We start from the raw sequence: 20649 nt of genomic DNA, 5'->3' as shown, positions 1-20649 counted from the left end.
TTTTAAATCGCGAGTTTATTTAAAGATTTATCATACATTTGTTGTCCTAAATAAAAATCACACGAATTTTCAAAAAATAAATTTATATTTTTCCTTCCACGTATCACAGTCACACTTATTTCCATGAACCTAACACCCTTCGATAAACTCTCATTTCCCACGCATCACATTTGTCATTTGGGCCATTTGGCTAATATCATAAATAATATAAACACTGTTCCACTTAAGATAAGGCAGAAAATCAGATTGTCGACGTGGCAGCATATAGACCGGTACATCAATGGCACGTGGGTCCTACTGTTGATATTCATCCAACAAGTTGCCTGAAAGCCTCGTCTACAAACAGCAATAAGCAATAATCTCTAAAACAAAACAAAAGGTTCTGACTTCTGAGTGCGCTTCCGACTCCATGGCTGCGCATTCTTCAGCTCTATCAACACCCTCATTCAGAGGCGCCGAGAATTCTAAACCCAATCTTCTAAACTCTTGCTCGCTTCCCTCCAATTCACCTCTCATAGTTTCACTTCCTTATCGCCAGCGCCAGCGCAAGACATTGAGAATTTCGGCCTCGGTTTCGGTCTCCAACCCAGAGGTGCGAACCGGTCCCTCTGACCTTGTTGCGTCTATCCTCTCCAAGGTGCGTCCATTTCCATTATCTTTAATTGCGCTGTGATTTTTGCCTTAGAAAATTTCATATGTATGACGTTTTTGTTACTTAGAAAGTTTCTGAATACGGTCAAGCAGTGTTCGTTATTGTCCCACATGGGAAAAATGCAAGGAATTCTTTTTTATTTATAAGTCATTGCATTTAGCCTAAGTATCGTTGAGCTTGGTAACGCGAGCTTGTAACCAAGTGGGATATTAACGTGGCTGGAGGTATTGGGCGGGCACAGGTGGGGTGAAATATGGTGTCATTGGTTTGCTCTCCTTTGAAGTCATTAGGCACGCACCCTGACCACCATGGTTGGGTAGCCAACTATATTCAGAAAAATCTGCCTCGATTGAGTGCTGGTCGCGCCCACACCCACAGATCAATTGATGCCCATCCCAGCGTGCTGCTGCCTGTGTTTCCCTTGTACCAACAACCACTTCTTTTTTTTGCCAGAGAAAGGTTGCTTTCTCAACCCAGTTTTTCTAAAGCAAAATCTTTATAAAGATGAGAAAATACATATGAAAAATATTCTAACAATATTGGAGAGCCTTTAGCACGTGCTTATTACATGCTTTTTTTTATTAACATTAATAGGTTTGCACATGTTTTAGGGACATATGTCACTTTATTAGACTGATTTGTAGGAATTTCAATTCCTGTCCAACAATATTTAAACCGCATATTGGAGAAGTTGTTTGACAGGATATTTTAAGAGTTCGGCCTTTTAACATGTTTTGACCTGTTGGCTACCAATAACACTTTTATTGTTATTGAAAAACATGGTTGAATTTGAATTCTAAGTTATCTTCCTCAACAAAAATCCATGGCCTGATGGATCTGATTAACAATATAATCTTTCTTTCTTTTTTTCGCATTTCTTTCATATATTGAATTTGTATTTGCTCATCACTAAAGGAAGGCATTCACCTAAATTGCACCCAATAGGCATTTTTTTAGCCCTTATGCCACATCTCGAGTATACTGTGTTAGAATATATGGATTGGTTGATTGGGAAACTGAGTTATATCTCTGGATCAGGTAATACAAACAGATAGAGGAGTTTCGCTAAAAAAAGAAGAACACAAAGAGGTAGCTGCAGTGGCTGAAGAATTGCAGAAATATTGTGTTAATGAGCCTGTCAAATGCCCTCTTATATTTGGAGGTAAAACCCATAATTCTGCTCAAGCTTCCTGATTGATTCTGATAACTTCCATGCACCAATCTAGTTCTTCACATATTCTCTTTCTTTCTTTTGTTGAATAAAGTCGATTAGTTGAAAGAATAAATTTGAAAATAACCTTGCCAACATCGTGAAACAATTTATCTTGTTTAATGCCAATGAGCTTTAGCTTAAATGGTACCTCCTTCTCTTGGCAAAAGAGTAGGTTGGAAGTTGAGATTTTAGGTTCAAGAGCCACTGGATGCTTCTATAACTTACCAATCAAAAAACAATTTATCATGTTTCATTATGTTTTATGTCTTCATATATCCACAAGGTGCATGAGATACGTACAATGCTTCCTAAACAAGAAGTTTGGATCCCGGCCATAGATGTTCTGTTTTACTTAATGTTTACAATAAATCCACCATTGGTGCCTGGAGATAGCAAATTACATGCTTAATTTTTTTTTGTACTGAATCGTAGTCCCATAGTTTATGCCAATGGCTTACAGGAGAGCCTCCCTGTGACAGTCATCTATTTGGGAGTTGTTCTTTGCTCCTTGCTGCTTCTAAGTTGGTTTTTATTGTTGATTGTATCATGGGCTGACAATAGAAGTGCTTTTCAGAGTGGGATGTGGTGTACTGTTCAAATCCAACATCACCTGGGGGTGGCTACCGGAGTGCATTGGGCCGCCTTGTTTTCAGAACAAAGGAAATGATACAGGTTGTTGAAGCTCCCGACATTGTTAGGAACAAGGTCTCCTTTTCTGCTTTTGGGTTTCTGGATGGAGAGGTCTCTTTGAAAGGTATGCCATCAGCAATTTTATTGTATGAAAGGGAAAAGTCATATTCGTTTGTACTGCCTGTGAAAGTCAGCTCGATTTGGTTAATACCACGAGATTGGCTGTTCGAGTCCTCGCTCAACTAATACACAATTCTTTCGTGGATGGTCGTGTCCTGGGGTTTACTTCTTGGGTCACAAAGTGGCATTGCCTTGAAGGGTTCCACATCTTAAAAAGAAAAAAAAAAAAAAAAAAAAAAGCCCTAATCGTACCATTATACATATCTTCTTTGTAATGAAATTAAAACCTTATCATTTCATGAGTATTCTATGGCTTGACCTGCAAGTTATTTAATTTGTTGGTATTTTCTATCTACTGTTATTTCATCTTTTCAATGCCAATAGTTTTGCTTTGTATCTTCACATGTACATGAACAGGAACACTGAAGGCTCTGGATGATAAATGGATACAAGTTGTATTTGAGGCACCTGAACTGAAGGTAGGAGCATTGGATTTCAGATATGGTGGTCAGAGTGAGGTCAAACTCCAAATCACATACGTAGATGACAAGATAAGGTTGGGGAAGGGCTCGAGAGGTTCTCTATTTGTTTTTCAAAGACTCAATTAAACTGTATGAAATGTTTGTCACGGGGAACATTTTTCTCCTTCACTACCTAATGTAATATCAGTGGTTTTGCACCATAAGCAAGCTTCTTTGCAGGGTCTGTTATGATAATTATGACGGCACCTCATGTAATGATGTTAATATATGTAATATCAGTGGTTTTGCACCATAAGCAAGCTTCTTTGCAGGGTCTGTTTTGATAATTATGACAGCACCTCATGTAGTGATGTTAATATACTTTGGATGAAACTCTGTACATCTTCCCCCAAAAAAAGAAAATGGATTGCATTCGATTGATTTTCCAAGCTTTTTATCCCAGGGATATTTATCGATAGGTAATTAAGCCACTGCAAAAACAGTAGCAAATCCTTTTGTGGTTGTCTATTTTTGGTTCTTGCTTGGGAAGAAGTTGCTTCTGTTTTGCTTGCAGTGAAGATATTTGATAAAATGTCTATGTATTCATAAAAAGAGGGGGGGCTGCAAAACAAGGTGAAGTGGGTAATATACAACTGAATTATGCAAAACAATGACATGGTTTTCTTTCAAATTAGATAGGAAGAATTTTCTCTAACACAATCTATTAAACGTATGTGTTTAAAATGCAGGTGAAAATTACTCGCTCTATTAAAAATATATGTGAGAATCACGTGCATTTTGAACACAAGTTTAATAGATTGCATTTGAAGAAATTCTTCAAACCTAAATTTTAAATTGGAGGAATATTTTGTCCTATAATGTGTTAATAATATCAGACCCAGTTCGATATCCACAATATTTCCTCTTTGCCCTCCTAATGTGGCAATTTTGTACAAAGGGTTCAACTCCTCTTTCTGGTCCTGGTCCTTAGAGCATGTACAATGGATTCTTTCAAAATTCCTTTAAATTTTGGAGAAAAACCTTACTTTTTTCTATTTTGAAGAAACACTTTTAAAAAACACTCTACATCTCATTCTTTTTTTGGAAAATGACTCATTTTTTATTCTCTTATTCTTTCTTTTAGGGTTTTTTTTTTTTTATTTAAAAAAAAAAACAATAATTAAAGAGAGAAGTAGAGTTTGGAAAGAAAAATGAATAAAATAGGAGAAAAATGATGATCATTGTAACATATCCTTTAAAATGAATGATGAGGAAAAATCAGATGGAGGATGATTTTAAGGTGTGGTTCTTCAAAATTTAAACGCAGGGCTATTTTAAGGATCTATTGCGGATGTTCTTACACTCTTTATCCAAGATGCAATAAACTATATATTGGTTTTTGGAGAATTGATTGTCAAGCATCTCATCATGTAAGAGTAACCAATGTTTATATATTGTGTATATATTGCTATGCTCAGTCACATATGGAGTCGGTTTGCACAATCAGGTTGAGTTTGTTTGCACAATCAGGTTCACTTTGGGTTGCTTGGTTAGAAACTAATTGGCTTAAAAGGAAGAGTTTATGGCATATTCCAACTCCAAAGAGTTGTTCTTGGAGTTGGAAAAAACTACTCAAGCTCCGAGATGTGAATAGGAATTTTCTAAGTTTTAAAGTTGGGAATGGACAGGATATTTCGCTTTAGTTTGATGATTGGCACTCGGATGGAAGATTGATTGATTCCTATGGGTTCCGAATCGTTTATGACTTCGGTATTGGCCTTGATGCTAGAGTGTCTTCTATTTTGCAGAATGGTAATTGGGTCTAGCCCCCTACTCGTTCTGATCACTTAATAGCTATACAAAGTATGCTACCGGATATTGAATTTGGAGATGTTGATTTGCATGTGCCTATATGGAAATCTAAGAGTGGGGTTTACTCTTGTGCTGATACTTGGAACTTACTTAGAGATCACTCTCCTAAGGTTTCATGGTTGCATGTTGTGTGGTTTCCACAGGCTATACCTCGTCATGCTTTTTTGTTATGGCTTGTTTTTAGAATGAGAAATGATCCATACACTCATTTCTCACAACAACCCCACAACAAGCTGACGTGGCGGGTAATATTTTTTTATTTTTTTTGTTTTGTTTTGTTTTCTTTTTGTAAAAAATAATAAAATATTACCCGCCACGTCAGCTTGTTGTGGGGCTGTTGTGAGAAATGAGTATAGGGATCATTTCTCTTGAGCACCTTTTTTTCCCAGTGTAGTTTCTACCGTCGGATCTAGATGAATTTGATGGAGGCGTGTTTGATATCTAATGTGAGTATTAATTGGGATGATCTTGTTGATTAGAGCTGCAAGTTGAAAAGGAAGAATCTGCAGATTATTGTTTGCAAACTTTGTTTAGCTTTTGCTGTGTATCATATGTGGTGGTTGCGGAATGATATTTGTTTTGGTAATATTCCTTTGTCGGAAGAGGTCTTGGTTGCCCGTATCAAATGGGAGGTTAGGGCTCGAGCTATGTACAACAGAAGGTTTAAAAAATCGTCTATTTCTGTTAGGCTTGTAGATATGTGGAGATTATGTGTTTGGCAAGGTTTTTTCTAAAACCCACCCACCCGCATAAAAACCCGAATTTTGAGTCCACTCAAGGCTGTCTTTCAGATTAATGGTGGGACCCACACTCAGGAAAAGTTGACTAAAAAAACGCGTGAGTCCCACATTTAAATAATAAAATATTAATAATTTAAATAAAAAAAAAACAAAAGAAATTAAAAAAAAAAAACAGAGGGGTGGCTGCGGGTGAGGCTGCGCGGCCTCCCCGAGTACTGGGGGTGGCGCGCAGCCACCCCTTCCTTCATTTTTTATTTTATTTTTTTAATTTTTAATTTTGATTTCAATTATTTTTTTTAAAAAAAAAATTATTTATTTTTTTTAATTAAATAATCAATATATAATAAATTATTATTATTTAAATTATTATTTCACACAACTTTTCAAAATACCAATCATTATACACAACTTTTTAAACTTCCAATCATTTCTTACCATTAAAATATAATATTTTTCAATCTCAAAATTCAACACCCAAACACAATTTTTTACCTCGATATTTGTAAATAGAATTAGAATTCAATTCTAATTCTAAAAATTCAATACCCAAACAAACCATTAAATCTGTTAGGTGTTTTGAGTTGTTGGGGGGTTTTTGAGCTTTCTCTTGCTGTTTTGTTTGCTTGAGTTGTAAGCTCTTGTTGTGTTCTTGTGTTGTTCCCGGTTTGTATGGGGTGTATCTAGTGTTTATTGTAGTGATTGTGTTTGGTTGTACTTGGTTATAAAAGTATTAATTCATAAAAAAAAAAAACAAAAAAATTCTCATCATGACTATGAACAAGAAATCGCTCTAATTTAAGCTGCCACGTACAATGATAAATTGAACCTCTTTTAATGTTTGATATTCTTATATTCAATGATAAATTCAACCTCTTTTTAACTTTTGACATTTCTTATAATATTTATTGGCACTTTTGTTGCATTAATCAAAGCAGTTATCAAACCCAACCAATCTATTCAATAAACGCGTGGGCTTCACAACTAGAACGCAAATTGTTTAGAGCAGACGCGAGTCCCATACCGGAAGCGAGTGAAAGGTTTAATGCGGAGGCTCTTGTACATAAAGCAAGATAAGAAAATTGTTAGACATACTTACCTGGACGGGGTCTATGGGTGGTCAAGACGGCCCATGGCCTAGGTCAGTGACCTCCATTGCACTCTGGAGGGGTGCTGCCCTAAGGTCTGTCCAACGTGGCAGAGCCTACGTCATAATTTGTGGTAGTGGGGGCCTGCGTTCGCGCGGCCCTCGTTCCAAAACAATGTGAAATTTTATGTGCTTCTACGCGTTGGAAGAAGTTGCTTCTGTTTAGGTTGCAGTCAAATAATTCGATAAAATGCCAATGTTGGGTCAGAACATCCTTCTAACTCTATAAAACACAAGTTTGGCCAAAAATCTCTTCAGATTTCTTCTATTATTTTGGAATTTTCTTTCTGGGTTGTCTTCGTTTGAGTGCTGAGAGGCTAAAAGAACTGATTTTGGGGGGCAAAATGGAAAATTTGAGGAAAATGAAGCAGAAAACGATGAAGGATTTGAGGGAAAGATATGCTGTTAAGTTTTTTTCTCGGTTTTGTTGTGTTTATCAGCCAAATCTTAGCAACCAATTTCTCATTTCTCCCTCATTTGAGAGTGAGCACGGAGAAAAAGCGAGAGTTGCAGACCAGAAAACGGGAGAGAGAATGATAGGTATCCAAGGTTGGGTAGTGACCGGAGATGGGATTTGATAGCTCCTTTCGGATAGGAGATACAACAATCCTTCACTTAGGGTAAAAGAACACCACAATTCTTCATTTAGGGTAGGAGAAGACCACAATTTTTCTAATTCATTCTCTACCTTTCATTAACAACAAAATGGTCTTTAAATAGAAATACAAGTAGATAATACATAAAGTGACAACACCTAAAGTTCGAATATTCAAATTCAAATAAGTTCTAATCCTAATATTTAATAATCTAATCCTAATAAGTTGGATTTCCATTCCAACTCAACTATTAAATCTATCTAACCCTAATCTTATCCCTATTAGAGAAATTGAAGGCAAAAAAAGAACTTGCGGGCTGTGTTTGAAAGTATGAAGCTCTTTCCATATTGCTGCTGAACTCTAGTTGGAGGAGAGAGTTTGTTTTGTTGTTGGGCTTTCTTGTAGCTCAGTAGCTGGATTGTTTTGTTGGTTTCTTCATTCTTGTGGTGCTTATTTATTGCACTTCTTGTTGATTTCTGTCATGTTCTTCTGGCTGTTGGTGTTTCTGTTCTAAAATGCTGTGCAAAATATCACTCTTTCATAGAGTTAGTTTCAAGCTACTAAAACCAATAAAAAAATAATAATATTTAGTTAAAGAGCTTGATATTTGGACAAATATTTGGTGCTTGTGAAAAGTAGCTAGATATAATAACAAAAACAAATTTTTTAATTAAAATTTAGCTAAACTTTAAAGAACGATCGTTGGTGATGCCTCAACTGATAGAGTAGACGTTTTCACGCCTTCCCAATTCCCACTCTCCTATAAAATTGTCATCGTTTCACAAATCTTTTCAAGTAATTCATTTTCCTTGTGCTTCCTGAGAAAATTTGCTGAGTTGTTCTGCTGATTGTGAATAGCTTTCAAATTTAGAATGTTATTTCTGATGCAAAATGTATTCCCTCAAATATGTCGATAATCTTGTCATGGTGTTGTGACTGAAGATGAGAAATTTAAAGTGAGAAGAAAATAGTGCAAAAACTGTATGGGAATAGCTAGGGACAAAACCATAAATTTTTATCGAGAGGGACCAAAGCATAATGATAATAATTCTGTAGTCTAAGGCTTTGCAGTAATATTGAAGCTTCTCTTCTTTTGTGAATTATTTTTTTTAAGATTTTTTTTTTTTTTTTAATAATTCTCAATTGTTTGGTTTTTATTTGTTTATTTTTTAGTTCATGGGAAACAAGTAGAAGACATTATAGAAAACAAACAATTGATCGGCGACCCCCATTTGATTGTTTTGGTTTATCTAAAGTTCTTTTGTTTTGGTGACTTAAGTTACATAAGTTGATACGATATGATTACATTATCATTAATTGACTTTAAGAGTACTCTGTATAACTTTTGCATTATTGTCCGATTATAGTGTGTAGATCGTAAATACTAAAAATTATACTAAACTAGAAATTGTGTGATAGCATAAGAGAAAAGAAGTGTATCCGAATTAATTAAAAAAAATCGGTTTTATAGAAGTAAAATACAAGTTATTAGTGTTATCATTCGAACCGAAACACAAGATTGTCGGGGTTAAAAAAAAAAAAAAAAATCAGAATTCGCACGGAAATGAGCTTGTGCCTTTGCATTGGGTGACACCATTGGAATCCAAAAGCCAAACATCTATTTTGGGGATCCCTCTTGAAACATTTTTCAAATACAATAAGAGTTCAGTCTCTTCCCACGAATTAGTGAATTAGGCAGGATTTTCATTTTTCTTTTCTTCTTTTTTTTTTTTTTTTTTTTTTTTTTTTTTACATTTTTGTTTTACATAATAACAAACAACCGGTCAATAATTTTCATAAATTTCATCGTAAATGTATTTAGTCCGTGAAACACATTTAGTTATTTATGAGAAAAAAAAATGAAAAAACAGTCTCTATGGTTTACATAATTTTCAATTGGTTTTATGTGGTATCAAAACAAATTCAGATATCCTTGAGGTATGCACAATCAAATTATGTTCACGGAATTAACAGATTCTGATAGTGTGACGCGTCAGAGCTAACAAAATTAAGATACATGTCATATTTAAGTCAGTATCATACTAACATAAAATATTAAGTTAATGGACGAAATTTGACTATAGAGAGTATATTTTTATTTTATTTTATTTTATTTTATTTTTTGCATACATCAAGAACCTCCGAGTTAATTTTGATATCACAATGAGCTAATTACAAATCAGGTAAACCACGTGTACTGATTTTGCATTTTTTTTCCTACTTATATAAAGCACCAGAATTTCTCAAATCTTTTTAGGTAAAATCCGAAGAGAAGGAAAAGTTGAAAATATTCAAATGTTGGGAAACTTATTTTAATGAAGTAAACTAACAAATGGTGATGGAGAGGTTCTTGAGAAACCTTAAAAGCTGTCCGATTGAGGGGGTAATTCTTGTGCTTAAATAGACTTGAGAAGCCAGGTAAATTTCAATGACGAAAAAAGCCTACTGTATTCATCAACGATGAGAGTCATTTGAAGAGGGATTTCCGAATAGCCCTTCACTTTCCAAAGTGGTTTAGGTTCAACAACACACATGCAAAAAAAGAAAAAAGAGCAGTTGGAAGTCTGTCAGACAGTCGTGCGACCATCCCAGCCACGATCATGGCTGAGAACGATCCTCTACTGCATTAATGGCCCAAGGGGCCACGACGCTGTCAATCACGCTCTGATCGCACGGCCATAATTCGTCAACCAGACTTAGGTTCCTGTCTCCTTAGAACTCAAGGATACAGAGGTACGAGCCTATAGAACAGATCCTGTTCAAGTAAGGTCGTATCCTCTGGTATGACAACCGAGGTATATAAACAGCTTTCCTATTTCATTATTTTCCGATGCGGGATGCATCAAGACACTTTGACTCGTACGCGCTATCCTAATGTTACTCCTTCTCCTCCTTTGTTACCGATGTGGGACGGATGACTATTTCCTCATCTAAACATTTGTTTCATGGGCTTAAGTTCTCCAGCAAGAATCATGCATTAATTGCGAGGTGTTTTCTGAGGCTCGACTTGCTTCTTGATGTACAGAATACTTAAACATATACTAAACTAAAATAAACACATTTATATCCAACTAGAATATCTTATGAATGGCAGCAATAAAAAACAACTTATATTTATATTTATATTTCTCTTTATCATCAATATATTTGAATGAGTAATGCTATAAACTACTTTTTTATTTCACAACTATGTCACAAAAATGATGTAGTAATTCCATCCAACCCTTGGATCAGTTATTGTTAAAAAAAAAAAAAATCCGAAAATTTGATAAGATTTGAAAATCATTTTTTTGTGAGATAATTATGAAATACAAATATAGTATATAGCATTACTCTTTAAATGTTTGACAATATTATGTTAAATAGTACGCACTTCGATCGGGTCGATATTCGCCCTGGGGTCAATATCCATAGCATTGTCTCCTCTCTCTCTCTCTCTCTCTCTCTCTCATACTCACTCACTCACTCATTCATTCCCTCTCACCCTTATTCTCATCTCACCATTGGCTGTCTCGTCCTGTGCCAGTCAAGGGCTCCTCTCTTTCATGTTCTTACGCTTTCTAAACGCATTTCATACAGCAACAACGCATTTTATGATATTTACAGCATAACTTTGGATTATAAAGGTTTAGAATACTAACAGTAGATTCCTTAAAAAATTTCTTTAAGGTAAAGAACTAAACTATTTTTTGTTTTTTTATTTAAATAAACTCCACAATAACTTCTTTTATCATTTTCTTATACTATTTAAATATTCTTTAAATTAAATGTTTGGAAAAAGAGAGAGAAAAGATAAATCATTTAAATATTGTTTTCTTAGTTTCCACTATTCAATTTGGAATGTCCTCCAAACTAAATATAACATTAGCATCCCCAAATTATCAAAAAAAAAAGAAAAAATTCATTAGTTTAAAAAATTCAAGAAAAAAAAAAAAAAAGAGTTGGGGCCACCACTTTGGCAAATGGGGGGTGGCCAAACCTCCCTCTAGCCGATCTTGGGCCAAAACTATTAAGAGTCTCATATTACCAATGTATATCTAGGTTGTGGGTTTTATAAGCCTTGAACAAACTTCTTTCCTTAAGGTGTCGTTTGTGAAAGATTAAAGTTCAATGAATTTTATCATAATATCAGAGTTTCAAGGCCTTGGACAATATTGAGCATTCCATCTCGTTGTACACGTGTTTGGACAAGGAGGCGTGGCGTGTTAAGAGTCCTAAATTACTAATGTTTACCTAGGCGGCTAGGCTGTAAGTTTTATAAGCATTGAGAAAATGTCTTCCGTGAAAGAATAAAGTTAAGTTAACTTTATCAAAAACCACCTCATATGGCTGAAGGGTGTCAAGTTCTGCTCTTTCAGTCGTTGCCACATTAGTCAAATCCAATGTTTTTGGACAACACTAGAAAGACACCTCTTTCACAATTGAGCCACAAGGCGGCTTTCTTGTTAATTTATTTCTTTTTCATTTTATTATTAAAAAAAAAAAAAAAAAAAAAAAAAAAACAACAACAACAACAACAATATAAAACATTCCTAATTATTTAACATATATGTCACACTAAAATACTCTTTTAAAATTAAAAATAAAAAAATAAAAAAAGCACTCAAACTTATTCAAAATATTTAAAAGCACTGGGAATTTACTTAAAGAATTAATACATAATAGCATTGAATTAACTGAGAGTGAGTGTGTGCGTGCGTTAAAAATAAAAATAAATAAAATAAAATAAAAAATTTGTAAAAAGTCTCTCGTATCATAAGTGACACAATTGATCTGAACTTGAGTTTTATATTTCAAATTGAAATTTGAACTGAATTTTTAAAAAAACCGAGGCAATTCACTTACTTGTAGTCAGTGCAAATCAGTTTAAGCTTGACCCCTGTATGAGTTTTGAGTCTAATGAGGTGAGCTCCAGGCATATTCATTAGTTTAGACCAATTTTTCTACTGCATTCACTTGAAAATTGAATGGAAAACTTCATTGGGGTGGAAGATGTAAAACAAATTATTCTGTGTAGAGTTCTTTAGTGACATTTTAAAAAGCTACTTACCTTTTGTCTTTTGATGTGTATCCTCTATTGTTTTTACAGGGAAAAGTGCAGTGATTTATCGCTGGTGTGGAATCAATAGCAAGTTTGTTGTGATCACCACTTGTAATGAGTCCATTAACTTGTGAGTGAAGTAAGTCATCTTTGTTAAGTGAATGTTACAACTATTTGGTCTGTATTTCTAACTAGTTAAGTTGTTTATCTCAGCATAGTTCCTATCTACTAGTGCTCCATGCCTCCATTCAACTGCAAAGGTTTCAGCATCATATGTGCATCATATGTGCAACTAATGTATACTTAGGTTGTGGGTTTTGTAAGCCTTGAACAAACCTTTTATCTTAAAGGTGCCTTTTGTAGAAGAGTAAGGCTCAATAGACTATATCACAATAACTTTTGGTTCTCTTGATGTTTCCTTAGTTTAGGGAACGCAATAGAATATGATTCAATGGAGTTTTAAAAGTTTTTCCTACATTTAGAAAAAAGAATGAGATTTAAAGATGCTGCCAATGCTCGATCTTTGACGTCAATTATTCAAAGTTTAAAGAAAAAGAAAGACGTTTAAAGGTGTTTCACCAATACTTTAAAGAAGAAAAGTGTTTGATGTTTCATATATTTTGATGTAATCCTAATTTGTAAGGATTACATCTTTATCTAAATAGTTATCTAGTCTAAATAGAAGTAGTAGTTTGAATAAAAGTATAATCTCGTCTGGTGAGAGAATACAAGTAGTAGTTGTTGTTTTCATTTAAAGCTCTTTTTGAATAGCAGTAGGGTTATCTAGGTAAATGAATGTGATAGAAGTAGTGAAACTCTATCTAGAATAGAGTTACATTCCTACGTGAGTTTGCTAGCCTAATTGTATATTACTATATTTAAAGAAACGAACTATAGAATAATATTATGTTGGTTATTGTGATGTGAAATACAGTTTACTGTGTTTTTAAGAAGATCGGGCTTTCTCGAATTAGCCATTGAAGGTTACGTTTCCTTCAAACGAGTCAATCTATCATTTTTCTTGTTTTGTATTAATTGGTTCACATCATAAAAGCATTGTCAAACTTACTTACCTGGACGGGATCTTAAAAAAAAAAAAAAAAAAAAGTGTGACCTACTTATTTTCTTTTTGGTTTTAAAATACTTTTAAAAAGTAGATACTTAGAATAAATTTGTTTTTAAAAAATATTATCTATCGAGACCAATCCATGCTCGCCACCGGTGGTTTATGGAGCCAAGTTTGTGACATCCGACACCTGGATCTTCATTCTTCAACCCAAACATAAAGAGGCTGACCATGACGAATGTCTGGTCTACATATCCATTAAGGCATGCAAGTGCAACATCTTTGTTGTTAACAAATTCATTCTTAGATTTCAATAGAGAAATATATTTATACACTTCCATTTCTTGAAAATTGAAACGTACATGCATACATTGAAAAGAAAACTAAACTGATCTTCTCGTCAAAGAGAGATGACATATGTGGGATAATCCCAAGGATCGGAAAAAAAATGAAAAAATAAAAAAAAATAAAAATTGCATTATTGTTTTTGAAAGGGGTTGACTCGGCGAGCGGGGTTCCTTTCTAACCGTCCTTCCATGATGAGCTTCTTCTTATACTCCTCAAAGTCAAGACCATCTCCTGCAGATACGTAGTATCTAGCTCTCCGAGGAATCAAGCAAAACCAAATTGAAGTACATAAAGTAGCGAAACTCTGGCCCCAAAAAAGCAAAAGCAAAAGACAAATAACAAACAAACACAAGCCAGCATCAAAACAACCACCTCCATCTTCATTTCCATGCTTTTGGGCATTATCCCGCCTCGGTTTAAACGAGTTGCATGTTTCGGGCAAAGGCCTCCTCGTATCAGAATCATTTGAATTAACCCTCAGCTTTTCATCATCGGACAAACTTTGTTTCTTCGTTGGATATTTCCTCATCGAGTTCGATGTCTCTAACCCGAAAGATCTTTGTCCAAGATTTCTTCTACTACTCTTCGCCCGCTGAAGACAATGTATGCATGGATTATCAGTTTAACAGATAGCAAGCAGGAAAGAAAGCAGAGTACAATAAAACGTATGGAGTGGGATTGACAAGTATATAAAGTATAAACCCCAAGGGATTGGCTCAAGTGGTAAGGGCCTTAGTCTTTGTGATAGTCTATGAGGTCTAAGGTTCGAATCACCTTGAGTGCAAACAATTATTTGGGGCCAGCCTGCAGGCGAAGCCGAAGTACTATTACCCGATCCGTGTAGAGGGGGCGCTTTACATAGTCCGAAGTTTACCTGACAGGGGTGAATACACGAAGTAGCCCTGCCATGGAGGGGTTTCTCGTCATTAAAATAAATAAATAAATAAATAAAGTATGTATCAAGCGACGTTGGTGTATCACAAACATACCCCAAAAAAAAAAAAAAACTATAAATAGAAAATATAAAATTAAGAAGCGTTGCATTCAATAGAAAATTAGGGACCTGGTATTTATTAAACAACTTGTTAGAATATATCAAAAATATATGGATCCGGCTTCAGTGTTGTAGTTTAAAACTACAGCACTTGTGCTGTAATTTAATAACGGGTCCAGATTGTAGCACATCTTCTGTATTTTAATGAAGGGCCCAGATTGTTCCAAAGTTAACGGCGTCGTTTTTGGTAAACTCAAAACTTCTAAAACAAGCCTACACTTGACGCTGTTTGGGGGTAGGGAATGTGAAATCCTTCTCTCTTTCGACCCCTTAAAACCACGTACCCCACCGCTTCCCCCTGCTACCACCACCGGCCACCACACCCAGACAAGTACAATATCACCACCAAGTCATTCATTGGTATGAAAGGATTCATTGTTAAACAAGTAAAGCTTAATTTTTGGCACGACTACATGAGGTCTGTTTTAGGGTTTTCGAATTAGGTGTTGAATTTTCATCTTTCCTTCACACAGGAAAAGTATATATTTCTTCCTGTTTTTGTTTCGGAATTCCAACCACAGGTTCTCGGCACAAAAGATAGCAAGAGCCTAAACAATCATGGGTTAAAAAAAAAAAAGTTAAAGAACAAAAAGCATATCCTATAATCCTAAGATCTTATTCCCTGGCACCATTACCAACATTGACAGAATCTAAGCTTCTCTTTATCCCAGCTGTAACATTAGATCTGCTTGATGAAGAATTAGAACAAGAAGAAGAGGATGATGAAGAAGTTGAGGCTGAAGCTAAAGAATTCTTGGCCATCAAAATTCTAGCATATTGACCCGTGGACCTTGCTGGGTCCTGCAAGCACCACTAAGACTCAACCCAAGACCCAACTCAAGTTCAGACTCATCTGGGCAAGAAGACGAAAATTACAATGGCAGACCAAGAGGGCATGAGCAAGTGCGAGACGGTCATGGAGCGTGGCCTCCGTTGCTGGGTTTGCGCCAAGAACCAGTTTGCACAGATGTGGACTCTTAAACGGCGTCAAACACAAGACCACAAGAAACGTTTGCTTCAATCAAGTTTGAGTTTACTAAAAACGAAACGGTTAACTTTGGAACAATCTGGGCCCTTTATTAAAATATAGAAGATGTGTTACAATCTGGGCCCTTTATTAAATTACAGCACAGAAGCTGTAGTTTTAAACTATAGCACTGAAGCAGGATCCAAAATATATAACGTTTTCCGTTTATTCTATATTTGGTTGATATTGAAATCTTCTTAATTTATAGGTTAATTGTAATCAAATCATGGCAACTTGATTACCATGCTTGTATCTACTCTAAACCCTATACATATGTTTAATCCAATATCAGTTTCTTGTGATATTTCCACTGTTATTCCTATAATTCCCAGAATTTAGGTTTTCCCACAAACTTCACACAACTTACTCCAAACGAAGAAAGAAAGATATATAAATCAACTAATCTAAGTCAAACTAACATCAAATTAGCCTACTTTTGTGATCAAGTGCACATCTTCTCTTTTATGCAAAGTGGATAGTCTGAAAACAACAACATAATCAAGAAAGCCAAGAAACAGAAAGAGACTAAAAAATAAAAATCATACATAAAACAGAGTAAACAGAGAAAGGAACCACCAAGATTACAATCGAAGTACTAACCGAGGACGTCCCGGACAAAACCGATTTCAAAATTCTCGATAGCCTGCCGTTCGATCTTTTCCCTCTCCGGCCACCGTCACCTTCTTCTTTATCTATAGCCGCTGCCAAATCCGGCGGCAATATCTTCGGGAACACTATGCCCTCCATCTCTCCCATAGCGATGTACGTGAAAGCTGGTTGGCCCGGTCCGTCCGGACGCCGAAACCTTTTAAAGGGACTCCGACCGTCCTTGGTGACCGGTCTAAAGCACAGCAAGAACCTGTTCTTGTTGTTCTTGTTTTTTAATCTGGTCTTGTTGGATTCCATGAGGGTATCTGGGTATGGATTCGAATGAACTGGGGTGGCGGTGGTTGCAAGGATTCAGCGGGGTGTTTGTTTACCGAGAATGTTAGGGTTAAGGATTCTGAGAAAACAAAAAAAAAAAATGTGTTGAAATTACATCATCCAGGAAATAAAAAAACAAACAAACAAAAATATGTTGAAGTTGAATCGATGACCCACTAATGGAGGACAAGAGTGGGGCTTGGGTATTCTCGGAGAAATGAAACCCTAAATCCTTCAATCTCATGATTTGGGTTTAATTTCCTAATTCCGATCACACCCTTGATCTGAAAAGTTTTTAAAGAAAACCCTAAGCAAATAAATCCCAGATAAATTTATTGGTGGGGAGGCATACCTGAGACGCAGAGAGAGAGACAGGCGGAATCAGATCAAATCACTTCCCCGAGATCGATTTCACTGATTTGTGTGAGAGAGCGAGAGCCAGAGCGAGAGCGACAGAAAGAGCGCCAAACACACACAATCTTGCCAAATGGTGAAGAGAAGAAAGAGCTTTGCAAAAACTACGCTTTTGTTTCGTGGCGTGGGCTCTAAGGGAATAAGAAGGGGAGAGAGGCTTGCGTGGGTGAAAGAGAAGCTGAGCCCTAGTTTGATTAGTGGGGCTTTGGCCCATTTAGCATTCTGTAATTAGTTAGCCCAAATCTTCATGAACACCCATGCCACGTGGTTTTGTTTGCCATAAGGGGTGCTGAGGTGGGATATAAATGGTCCCACGCCTTTTCTTTCTTCTTTGTTTTTTTAATATTTTTTTTTAAGAAAAATGATAGAAATACATCACTTTTACAACAAGTGTACAACAACCCTCTCACAGGGGGTGGCCCCCACACACTGTGGAGTCCACCTCATGTGAGAGGGCTGTTGTACACTTGTTGTAAAAGTGTTGTACAGAAATCAGTTCTCTTTTTTTAAAGGCCTTTTTGTTAATAGATAAATGCTATTTTTTTCATCTCATGTCCAATTTTTATTCATTAACATTCATATTTTTTTCAAATTTATATGTGTGTCATACAAATCTAATGGTGAATTTAAAAAATATATATATGAAAAATGAAGGAGCAGCAAGTCTCTTCTTTATATTACACAGCAAAATATGATTAGCTTTATATCTTTGAAAATTATGTTTACATAGTATAATAGGTTAAGGTATTAATAGTCTTGCAGATATTGTAGGCTAACGTATGACAAGGAGCCTCTTCATTTCAAAAATGTCTTAATATTGATTTTATATATATTGTTAGAATACACCAAGTTTAAGTCTTGACCATGAAATAATACTATCTATTTTATTTAAAATTGAAAAGATCTAAAATTGCAAATGTTCTTTTGTTTTGCCTAAAAATATAAAACGTTTAGAAAAGGATTGTCAAACAGAGCCTAAAGTTTCAGACATAGTTCACCGAGTCAAACAACCTAAGAGCATTCACAGTGGGTTATGTACAACCCACTGTGAATGTATAATAGATAATCAAAGCAAAAAAAAAAGCCCTCCATCCGATTATGTAAACCATCGCTAAAGTAGATTTTCCTTATATTCGTGAACAGTGCAACTCTACATGTAGAGTTGCACTGTTCACGCATGTATCTTTATTTTATTGTTTCTTTCAGCTGTCTTATTTTTTTCTTTCAGTTTTCTTCTTCTTTCATCTTTCTTTTTCTGTGTCTTCGCGTCTCTCTGTGTCATCGTCTCCTACCCCTTCCTCCTCTCCTAAATCTCCCAAACCTTAATAAACTTACTCGCAGGGCCGTCTTCCAAACTCCCATGTCTCTCACCAAATCCTCTGAACTTCCAAACTTTGTATGTTTGTGGGATGGGTTTGTGGGAAACGAAGATGCAGTGGAGATGGTTTTTTTTTTTTTTTTAAGAAAAAAAAAATTAATAATTTAAAAATGATTATTTTAATAAAATAGAGATAAATTTAAATAATCGGATGGAGGATAATTTTGAGAGTGGTTAGCTAAATTAGCAAAAATGGTGTTTTAATTATCTAAAATAGATAAAATTTTACATCACCCGGTGTGAGTGCTCTAAGTGCCAGAAGGCTTAAAAAGAATTTACTTGTTGCCAAATGACTCTTTTACTTTTCTTCTTTCTTTTTTTTTTTTTTTTTTTTTTTTTTCTTCTTTTTTTTTTCGTTTTTGCTTCCCATAAGTTTTGGGAACTTGGAATATATGGCGTGTGGAAAAGAGAAGTTTATTATACTTATTTTAAATCAAAAAAAAAAAATTGGAAAAAATGCGAAATCATTGTCTGATTTATTATTTTATTTTTTGTTGACATGTCCACACAAAAGAGAAGATGAAGAATTCGAATTGGTGACCTCCGCTTCATGAAGTGAGGTTTCCAGCCGATTAGCTATCCCTCGAGAACAAATCATTGCCTGAAATGGAATATTGGCCAACAACCCTCATTAATTATAAATTCTAGCATGTCCATAATATCGAAAATAAAAATAAAAAATTAGGCTTTGTTTATTAAAATTTTGTTTTTAATTTTATCTTTTCCAAAAAAAAAAAAAAAAAAAGATAGGAAACAACTTAAGTACTAAATACTCATAAAAATGCAAAATCAGTTTTCACATTTATATCCCAATATAATACTTTTTCAAACAAAAAAACAAAAAATACTCTCAAAACACATTAACAAATAGAGCGTTGTAAGTTTTTTTGTCTTTTGTTTTCTCCTGTCAAAACAAAAATATTAACAAATAATAAAAAAAAATCTTAAATACACAAAAACAATTCACATCATAACACTTTTCAAATCTTAAAATATATATATCAACAATTAGTTAAAAAAAAAAAAAAAATTATTTGGTCTCAATTGATGTTGTCACTTGTCAGATTGATTTTCAAGCCCCAAGAATCGTTGTGTCCTTTCTTAAAAAAAAAAAAAAAGTACATATATATTATAAGCTGTGTCCTTTTGAGTTTTGATGATGACAAGGTTACTTTTGGTTTGAGAAATGATACTGGTACACATATTTTACAACAATGTTACAACAGCTTACGTGGAAATCCTTTTTTTTCATTTTTTTTTTTCCATCAAAACTGGTTGGAGGGGGAAATGAAATTTCATTTCCCCCCAAAGCTGAACGCACCCACCCTCTCTCTCTCTGAAGTTTGTCCGTACAGTCCCCAAATCGCCCTCCGGCGTCCTTCACCGGAGTTCCGCCCCCAGCCCCTCTGTCTCTCCCACTCGCTCCGGACCGCCGCCGCCAGCCCCTTTGTCTCTCCCACTCGCTCCGGACCGCCGCCCCCAGCCCCTGTGTCTCTCCCACTCGCTCCGGACCGCAGCCCGCAGCCCCTCTGTCTCTCCCGCTCGCTCCGGACCAAGGATTAATCCAATTTTGTAAGACCCTCTTTTTCTTTCTTTCAGTGCCCTGTTAGTGTAGTCAAGCATTACGAACATCTACTTGCTGTTCTTAAGTATGTATTTGCATGGTTTTGGATCAACTAAACTTCAGATTTTGTCGCAATTTTTTCAATTTTTGCTAAATAGCTTGAGACATTCTTTTACTATAAAATTGGAAAATGTTTAACTTCGCAATTTCTAAGCTAAATCTGCTAAAATCAATCAAAATTGGAAAATGTAGCAATTTCTTTGGTGATGCACAATTCCGACAAATGAGAAACATTTTTTTTGAGTTTGTAAAGCAAATAAAATATCCAGATTCTGGAATCTATGAAGTGATCCTTATCACATGGGCAAGACATGCATACCTTTCCTAGAGTTATGAAGATAACTA

The 20649-nt window shown here is 35.3% G+C and overlaps 1 protein-coding gene, 1 long non-coding RNA gene and 2 other non-coding genes across 5 annotated transcripts; 2 read left to right on the top strand and 2 right to left on the bottom strand.

Annotated features, from left to right (window-relative positions):
- The first annotated feature begins 347 nt into the window (after nt 1-347).
- Nucleotides 348-3392, top strand: LOC133870986 (probable plastid-lipid-associated protein 8, chloroplastic). The gene is made up of 4 exons (XM_062308308.1): nt 348-637; nt 1691-1814; nt 2440-2619; nt 3033-3392. Exons 1-4 carry the CDS (start codon nt 410-412, stop codon nt 3221-3223), a joined length of 723 nt encoding a protein of 240 aa, XP_062164292.1. The 5' UTR covers nt 348-409; the 3' UTR covers nt 3224-3392.
- Nucleotides 3393-6776: 3384 nt separating this feature from the next.
- On the top strand, nt 6777-6937 carry LOC133872082 (U1 spliceosomal RNA). The gene has a single exon (XR_009900932.1). It is a non-coding gene; the product is annotated as a U1 spliceosomal RNA (small nuclear RNA).
- A 3052-nt stretch (nt 6938-9989) lies between these two features.
- On the bottom strand, nt 9990-10201 carry LOC133872139 (small nucleolar RNA U3). The gene has a single exon (XR_009900982.1). It is a non-coding gene; the product is annotated as a small nucleolar RNA U3 (small nucleolar RNA).
- A 3648-nt stretch (nt 10202-13849) lies between these two features.
- LOC133871058 (uncharacterized) lies at nt 13850-17432 on the bottom strand. Of its 2 annotated transcripts, XR_009900819.1 has the most exons (4): nt 17241-17432; nt 16565-16967; nt 14658-14785; nt 13850-14475 (listed from the first exon to the last, which is right to left on the bottom strand). It is a non-coding gene; the product is annotated as an uncharacterized LOC133871058 (long non-coding RNA). The 2 variants fall into 2 exon arrangements; XR_009900818.1 differs by having other exon boundaries at nt 13850-14785; nt 17241-17431.
- Between the last annotated feature and the right edge of the window lie 3217 nt (nt 17433-20649).

This window comes from Alnus glutinosa, chromosome 6, assembly GCF_958979055.1.
Source record: "Alnus glutinosa chromosome 6, dhAlnGlut1.1, whole genome shotgun sequence".
Classification (NCBI taxonomy): Eukaryota; Viridiplantae; Streptophyta; class Magnoliopsida; order Fagales; family Betulaceae; genus Alnus; species Alnus glutinosa.
The sequence above is the reverse complement of the archived record's forward strand: the minus strand, read 5'-3'. Positions and strand labels throughout refer to the sequence as shown.